The 9,166-nt window shown below is 37.8% G+C and overlaps 1 protein-coding gene across 4 annotated transcripts in view; it reads left to right on the top strand.

Annotated features, from left to right (window-relative positions):
- nptna (neuroplastin a) overlaps nt 1-6,360 on the top strand; it is an 18,383-nt gene extending 12,023 nt beyond the window's left edge. The window contains exons 6-9 of one of the 4 annotated variants that reach the window (XM_014021540.1): nt 625-898; nt 2,281-2,302; nt 5,219-5,295; nt 5,381-6,360. In XM_014021540.1, coding sequence (XP_013876994.1) covers nt 625-898; nt 2,281-2,302; nt 5,219-5,279 — 357 coding nt within the window. In that variant the 3' untranslated portion in view covers nt 5,280-5,295; nt 5,381-6,360. The remainder of the gene's footprint in view (nt 1-624; nt 899-2,280; nt 2,303-5,218; nt 5,296-5,380) is intronic. The other 3 variants (XM_014021541.1, XM_014021542.1, XM_014021543.1) reach the window with 3 other exon arrangements.
- Nucleotides 6,361-9,166: the final 2,806 nt, after the last annotated feature.

Here is a 9,166-nt window from a genome sequence, read left to right as displayed (position 1 = left end):
TGCGCGTTCACGGCTCTGGGCCCTGCTGTGGGGGAGGAGCTTAGGAAGGGGAGCTGAGAGCAGTGGGAGGGACTACAAGGTTGTTTCTGTTCAAAATTTTTCTAAGTTTTTGGGTACCCAAGAAACTACATACAGCAGCTTTAAAGGAACAGTTCTGATTTTTGAGTCAGGTGTTGGAAACAAACTGCAGAAGAAATCAACACGTGCATCATCAGATCTGTTCTCGGACCGATTTCCCACCACAATTAAGTGTTAAAAGCTTCTATCAGCTGAAAAGAGCACTGAAGATTAAGAGACTAAACTCCACTTTGGCTAAAGCTGCCGTTTGTTTACCAGCTGTGATGTAAATACTGTGATGTCCTCGAGGATTCTTTGTTCTGCAGCATTTAAACTGAGATCCTGGATGTGTTCAAACACATACACAAAATGCCAAACTAATTTGTTGTGCAACCAAATAAAATTATAAAGAATGATAGAATATATGGAATAAAATGGAAATTCTTCATGTTATTTTGCAGCACACTGTTTCACAAGCTTAGACTTCCAGATGAAATGCAAATAAAAAGAGGTTTCCACTATTAAGCTCTCAGCGTAATGAAAGTTTCTCCTTTCATCCCTGGACAGGATGTGGACAACTCGACTGGACGCTTCGTCGTCAGCAGCCGGGAGAACTACACCGAGCTCCACATCTCCCACCTGGACATTAACCTGGACCCGGGCGTCTACATGTGCAACGCCACCAACCTTCTCGGCAGCTACAGCGAGCGGTCCACGCTGAGGGTCCGCAGCCACTTCGCCCCCCTGTGGCCCCTCCTGGGAGTTCTGATTGAGATCATCATCCTGGTCGTCATCATCGTTGTTTACGAGAAGCGCAAGAAGCCAGAGGATTTACAAGACGGTGAGCCGCCAGTTAAGATGTTCTAGCCTGGTTTGTTGGCGTTCTCGAATTATTTGGGTTAAACTTTAAGAATTAAAAGAACCTTTTTGGATCCAGTGACCATGAAGGTGGACTCTAGAGGAGTCACTTAACGCTGAGCTGTACCTGTGTTCAATAATTTAATCTGGACACGTTGATCCAACAGACGGGCTCTGTTGCAGGAGGTCTCACCTCGTCGAACAGTTTCACTCATTTATTATTCATGAGAAACATGATACTGGAAAGGTGGACCTTTTTCATAATTAATGTCTTTCCAGGAACGTTGTTTCGTAAGCTTTGGCAAACTTAACCAGTAGACTCATTGTTCAGCCGTTCATTAGACCTGTGATTTTAACACTTTGTTTTTGAGAGCCGAGATGTTTCATAAATGATGCATCCGTGATATTTGGACGACCTTTTCCTCTCAAACAGAATTTTAATCTGATCACACGCTGATCAGAAGCAACATGCAGTGAATTACTAACAGCCCAGAGCTGTCAGTTCATGTTCATCAGAACAGCAGCCGAAGAAAACAGCTGTATATTTCACATGTTCACTTTGTATTTACATTCCTGTAAATGATAGTAGTTTTGGTTGTAGAATGGTTTATTAAATTATTGCAATATCTCCAATCCTCCCCCCCCACCCCCCTTTTTTTTGAATGCATATAACCTAAACCATGTTTGTGGTAAGTGTAAGACTTTGCATGCTGCTTGTATTTTTATTTTTGTTTCCAAATGCTCGTTCAGCCTCATTTTCACAGCACAGTTAAATGGTTCTGTTGAGCTGCTTCTATGTACTTCACTTTGGAGTGCAATCGAACATTTTCAGTGTATTTATTTATTTATTTATTTATTTCCGGAAGCGATAGCTCCATAAGCGAGCGTTGCTCTTGTTGTTGCAGCAGCTCGTCTTTGTAATGAAGTGCAGATATTTTGTGATCGTTCCTGCTGTGGTTGTTTCACGTTGCTTCACTGAATGGTTCCAGGAGATACTGGTGGAGCTGCTTCTGACTAATCGCTGAGTCAGCGTACCCTCTCTGCGAGCGCTGCTTGTCTATGCATGATGATTTTTTAAATATATTTTTTTGAGATCTTGACTGTATGGTGGTGGTGTTCTCACCTGCTGATGCTTTTTGAGGTTTGGTGTTAACTGTCTGAGTCATCTCATAAGGGTTTTTTTTTTGTTTTTCTTTTACTGCAGCATGTAATTCAGGCTGTATTTATGTAGACATGTTATGGATGAAGCATAGAATTTAATAAAATCCAAATATCATTAATGTTGCAAATTTCAAACATTCATCATCATCCTTGTTGCTATTTGTCATTTTTCTAATTTCTCCATACGTTTTCTTACTGCCTCAGATGATGACCTAGCTGGACCAGTGTAAGTACAAACATTTAACCTATGCTGCTTTTTTCTCTGTCAATGAAGTCTGTTTTTGGAGATTATCACAAACCTACGCCTCAGAGCTCACAGAAGAGGTCCTCAAATCTAATTCAGACAGTGTTAAACATCATGGAGCATTTTTAAATGTCAAATCACAGTAAGAGGTTGAGATAAACCATGTTGGTTGTAAATGATGAGTTTTCACGATCAAAACTGTTTAAAACGTTTGAGGTAGACCCTAATCTGCTAACGTGTGTATGAAAACAATAATGTTAATATAAACCAGTTATAGCTGAGCTCAAAATATTCTAAAATATTCTGCTCAGCAGTTGTGTCTAAAGTAAATAATCAAACGTCTCTATTAGTGCTCAGAGTATGTGTTGGGAATAACTCACAGCTACTACCACTCCAGATTTTAGCACAATCTCTGCAAATATGACTCATGATTCATTGTTTTTTAAAGGTGATGGTTCAAATGTTTTGAAGTTGGGTTCTGTGGAAAGGTTCTGGGGTCGGATTTATAAAACTTGCGTACGCACAATTTGAGCCCAGAAACTTGCGTACGCCACTTTTTACGACAAGGTTGTGATTTATAAAATCCAAACTTGATGTGAAAATGTGCGGTGCCTCACGCCAGCTCTGACCCATGTGTACGCTCATTTTGGAGACGGGAAACTGCGACACAGATGGTGAAGTGAAGAATTAGAGCCACACTGTGTAAAGATCACTGTCAGATATTTAATTTACCTTCAGAATCAGACTTAAGATTTTTATTCAGCTTTATCATCAGCTTTCTTAACAGTAATATTTATGCTTCTGCTGCTGAGCCAGAAGGACCTTTTGAAATAAAAAATCTTAAATCATAAATAAAAGTTCTCGCATTTCATTAATTTCTTTCCTCCTCACGACCCTGACCCACAGACCCCTCCCTGACAAGAAACATTTCAACAGCACGACAGCAAAAGTCACGCTTTTGGGTACTCAGGGCGCGCCCACCCTCACCAGTGTGGATGTTATAAAAAGTTCACTTTTTAAAAACCGCATTTGCCGTGCGTGCGTGTGTGTGTGTGTGTGTGTGTGTGTGTGGGTCTGCCGCAGATAACAGAGCAGAGAGGGGGAGGACGGGGGAGAAGAGCGGTGAACTTAACTTTATCTGACTTATTTTATTGTATTGTTTTAATCGTCCTGCAGGCTCTGAGAGAAAATTAATTTGAAGCTAAGTTTTTGAAATAAATTATTAGATTGCTCTAAACATCTGTAAACCTGCAAAATGAGGGAAAATCTGTGTCAATTACAGACATTCTGTTCAGGTGAGCAGCTGTCAGTCAGCACCTGTCATCCTCCAGACGTACGATGGAGCGTGTCTGAACCAATCACTTTTGTTGGCGTTGATCAGCTGACTGATTTAAATACATCTTAACATTCATGAGGAACTTTACATTGACTGTTTATGGTTGAATGTGGGCGTGTAGAGGGCAGAACCTGAGGTGAGACCTTGTGTGCAAATTATGAGGCAAAGCTGTGATCTATAAAGGGAAAATGCGGTGAAACACATGTACGCACGTTTTTATAAATCTGAAATTTTTTTTTGGCGTACGCCTTTTTCGTCTTTTGGCCGTACGTTCATTTTTAGTATGGTTTCCACACAATCCTTTATAAATCTGACCCCTGAACAGTGAGAGTTTGGAGGGAAAAAAATACCAGCTAATCTGAGCTGAGCCACACTGGACTGCTACAGTCCTAAAGCAATTCAACCCCACAAATACTGATGAGAAAAAAAGGGTAATGTGCAGATAATTCTATAAACATGACTGCACTTGTGGTGCGCTTCCAGCTGGAATATCAAAGTTCTGCCAGAAGAACATCTTGTAATATGAGTGGACCCACTTCCAAAACAAATCTAAGACTTTAGAAGATTTAAACAAATAAAACACTTTATAAATCTACATTATTATGAGCAGCCGTCAAACTTTAAAGACTTCAGTTGCTTGAAGACGAATCCACTTAACTAGCTGTTAGCTCATTAATCTGGTCAGATTTAATCTTATTACTTCACAGTGAGGTCAAAAGTCTTATCTGCAACAGGTAAGATAGTAGCTGTTTTCAGTCTCTCCTCAAAGACCTTCTGTTGAACTGTAGGTTAGTAATACATTATGGCACGTTTCTAAAACTGGATGCTCCCAAAAGCAAAAAAAAACAACAACAAAAAACAACAACAAACAAACAAAACAAAAAAATAAATAAAAAAACTTGTCTTATTCACTAAAATAAGGGTTTCCTTGTTTTCAAATGACAACAAAGGTCTGTAATTTCTACAAAAGTGTGGAAACAAGTTCTCCTACAACTTCAACAGGTCTAAATGTTGACAAAGTGGAGCTGCTCAGTGTGGCCTTAAATTCTGAGAGACCTTTTGTCGAATAAAAAAAATACAGAATTGTTGACACAGAAGTTAATGGATTTGAAATGACTGGCCCAGGAACATTTAAATTAATAAAAATTACTAACTTTCAAAGAAGAAAAGAAAAGGACAAAACTCCTGGGGTATTTAAAGTATTTAACTGCTTGAAGTGTTGCTGTATTAAATCAAGTGTTGATGTATTTAAAATTCTATTTTCAGATTCCACAATCTTATTACTTTTTAGTAAATTTTACATATTTATACAGATTATTCATGCATTTTTCTCAGATTTATAGATGGCTAAAGTGAGCAGTGTACAGTAAATAAATGATCCCCAGCTTGTGCAGTTTAGTGTTGAAGAATAAACCGACTGATTTACAGCTGGTTTGTGTATGAAGCGCTCCGCACACATTCTGCCCCGAGCTTTAAATTTCTCGATGAGGTTTGCCTAAAACTGATCCGTTTCTATAATTTACCGTTTGAAAACTGATCGGGTCTTCTGCTTCCCGTTTAAGGAAAACTAATTCAACCAACAACCACAAAGACAAGAATCTCCGCCAGAGGAATACGAACTGAGGAGCCCGTCTGATGAGTGAGTATTCACTTACACAGACCAGTCTCTAAAATTACAAGCAAAAGATCGAGTTCATAATCTGAATATTTTCTTCTATTTGCAGCTCATTAATTATGTATTGACCATATGAAGGTAAACAAGAAAAGGACTCCACACCAATCATTATTAGGATGCATCTGCCATTAAAAATAAGATTGTGGGTGACTTATAGGAGGCATGTCCTGCAGTTTATATTGTGGTGAGGGTGTTTGGCACAAAGGTACTCCATTACAGAGTTGACATTATGAACATTGTTGCTGCATGCAGTTGTTAACGTTTTAGGCTCTCTCTCTTTCTTTTTTTTGTCCACTAATTATATATTTTTACTTATAAAATAATGCATGCAAATGTTCTGTTTGATACAAATTTTTTCCCCTCTAACACTGAGGGTGGCTTCATGTAGAAAATCTGTACTGTGAAAAACAAACATTCAGTAATGTAAAAGAAAAAAAGATTATAAACCCATATGGCAGATGTGTACAGTTTTATCATTCCTCTGCATATCCTTTAATCATTTTATCAGACTATATATACACATATATATTTATCTATATGACATTTTAAGGGCTTTGCAGTGTCCCTCTAAAATTAAGATATGTCATGTATGTATGTAATAAATCACATGTACCAGATTCCCCCAAAAATATTAAGATTATTCATTTATGACGCACATCAAGTGTTGATAAAAAATGGGGGGAAACGTATAAATCTACTTTAAGAAGTCTGAACTAATCATTCAAATATGTTATTTTCTAATTGTGTAATTGTACAGCATGGCTATTATCCTATGCAATTATTATCCATGTCAATATACTGAAAATCATTCCAGCTTCTGAATATATATATTTTTTTCTGTGACAAAGCTTTAAACTAGTAGGATCACCTTAGAGCCTCACAGCTGCATGAGAAACAGCTGGCGTATGGTGGGGGGGAGACATGAAGTGGTTGGAGGAAATGGGTGGGGGGGAGGCCACGTCAGAGCTGACACACGTCAAACTCCAAGATCTCAATCATTTTTAAAGAATAAATATCTACAGAAAAAAACTGTCTGTTCTGTCGGTTCTTTCACAGGAGGTGCAGGTAATCTGAAACACGGTGAACAGCGCCACCTAGTGAGATTATGAGCGAGTCAAAAAAAACAACCCTGGTTTATTTTGGATTTTCACTGATGAAGTTAGGAAGCAGAGAAGTGTAAAATGCTCAAACTGCATATTTTAAATATGGACAAACGTTTGATATTTTGCTAAAATTAAACAGATTATTAGCTATAATAGGAGGAAGAAACAGGAACGATCACACTGGTTAGGATTATTGACAAAAAGTAAAAAAATCTCATCCAGTTATGACAATTTACCAAATTTGAGTTTTTAAGAAATTAGATGTTTAGAAATAGTTTTAAGATACCATAGAGAATTGAACTACATTCACTTTAAGGCTTTATATATTTGGCATTTTGAGAAGTACTTTGATATTTAATAAATGCAGTATATTTTGAAGTAATTTATATAGTTTTACAGTAACTTCTAAACAATTAAAATTTACTTGTTTGGTCTTTGACATTAAATCAGACTGAACTGAACACTGGATTGTGTATCGTTGGATACAAATCTTATACTTACAGTTTGACTACAGATGGAATATAATTTAATATAATCTTTTAAAGAGGACACATCTATGGGATAAATTTTGTGCCAGCAGGAATTGAATTTGAATTGCTCAGATTGAATCTGTATGAATACCCCAGATCTACATTTTGTTGTGTTCTTGGACTCTATGAGTTCAGAAAAATTGAATTTGGTCTCAGTGCTGCGCAGACATCTTTATATTCAGTTTAGGTATTTTTTGCAAGTTTTTGTTTTGGCTGCACTCTTCTGCAGGGGTCGTCACAGTGCACAAACTCCCAATAACAGATTTGATCATTGATTTATGCCTGATGTCCTGTTCTGATCAAACCTGAATTCGAACCTGGAGCCTCAGGTTTACAAGACGGCAGCACGGACCACTAAACCATCGTGTCCTCTTAAAATAGCATTACAAGTTATTATATTTAAGCCAGTATGTGATGTGCACAAAATGTTTGAAACGAACTGCATATTGTCTCCTTCTTTCCAGCAGTGGGCAGCACAGAGCACGCATGATGTCCTGGAATTGCAGCACTGTGTGTGTGTGTGTGTGTGTGTGTGTGTTTCTACTTGTTTCTGCTACAGAGAACCATGTTAGGTTTTTAACTAATTAAGTGAAGACATTTTCCTGGTCTCCACTTTTTTTTGCAGCTCTACTGTGCTCTATAGCAGGGGTGCCCAAACATTTTCCCTGAAAGGGCCAAAATAAAAATCAATCTGAGGGTGGTGGGCCAAATTCAATAATATAATACACGAAATGCAAATACTTCAAAAAAAGTTGTATTTTTTTATGATTAAGCTAGCAGCCAGTGCGGTTGCCCACTTATTTTGTTTGTGTTTTTTTTTCAGCCCATGGACATGGAGAAAATTCAATGTTTTCTCGGGCAGCAAAGGCTCGTGAAACTTTTCATAATTTAAAATTTGAGTATATGTGGTCTTATAAGGTGTGCAAATCTAGATGTGCACTTAGATCTAATATAAATGTCTGTTGAAGTTACTTGTATTTTATTTTTAATCTTAACATTATTCAAAGATAAAGTGAGCACCACGAGTTACAACTATCTGCATGACAGCTCCTTGTACCTATAGTTGGACCAGTGGTTGAAAAGACTAAGTGTAAATATAGTATTTCTACATAAGACAGGAGATTACAATCTGGTAACCAGGATAACTGTTAGTGGGCCAAATCAAATGGCTTGGCGGGTCAAATTTGGCCCACGGGCCCCACTTTGGGCACCTCTGCTCTATAGGTTTAGAGGTGTGGTGTGAATGAAGTTTTGGTTCAGGTTAGTGTAGGTATAGACTAGTAATGGTTAGTGTTAGGGAAAATATCTGGGTTTGGCGTAAATGCAGATGTAAAATGAATGGAAGTCAATACAATGTCCTCAGTTTGATGTCTGTGTGTTTGAGTTTGTGAGGAGTTGCTCTACCAGGCCTGAAATTTTAAATACTGATGGGTAATTGTAAAGTGTTTTATTTAAAATTTTTCCTATGAGCTGTCAACATCTAGTCACCAGTATATTACAGTATGAGGTCATGGATTGGTCATCAAGACTCAAGCAGTCAGTTTCCAGAGGAAAGAGACATCTGTGATTTTGTGAACGCTTTAAACAATCAAACAGCTGGAAGAAAGGAACACAACGCCTGACAGAAATGAGTCGTCCCTGTGAGGATTAACCTCTGAAATGTCAGGTAAAGTTCAAAATTAATCTGATGCACTGGTTCCTGAACCGTGGACCATTTTAAAAAACAAATCTAGTTGCTTTTTCGAACTGCATTAAGATATTTGTGGTAATTTAAAGATTTACGCTGAAATCCTGTCATCAAAACAGAACAGGTTTACAAAGAGGTTTCCAAAAACTCAATCTTCTTCAGTACAGAATATTATGACAGGTGTGTTGATGACAAACAGATGTGTATAGAGCTGGAAAATGCACTTATCATGATCTGTATTTACTGTTTTGTTTTGATTTCATTATCTGTGTCAGCTCTGCTCCTCAGTCCTTTTCAAAGATGTTTCCTATAGCCGCTAGTTTGTTCCACTTTTTTATAACCTTTCTGGTTATTATTATTATTGTTATTGTTATTATTATTACAGTTGTTTAACCAGGCCATTGAGATCACAAATCTCTTTTCCCACCTATTGTACATGTTTTTGGGGGTGTGGGGGAAACCCAGAGACCCCAGGTCTGAAGTGGGAATCGAACCCAGGACCTTCTTGCTGTGAG

Source organism: Austrofundulus limnaeus, unplaced genomic scaffold (assembly GCF_001266775.1).
Source record: "Austrofundulus limnaeus strain Quisiro unplaced genomic scaffold, Austrofundulus_limnaeus-1.0 Scaffold296, whole genome shotgun sequence".
In the NCBI taxonomy this organism is placed as follows: domain Eukaryota; kingdom Metazoa; phylum Chordata; class Actinopteri; order Cyprinodontiformes; family Rivulidae; genus Austrofundulus; species Austrofundulus limnaeus.
Note: the sequence above shows the minus strand (reverse complement) of the source record. Positions and strands in the feature narration are given on the sequence as shown.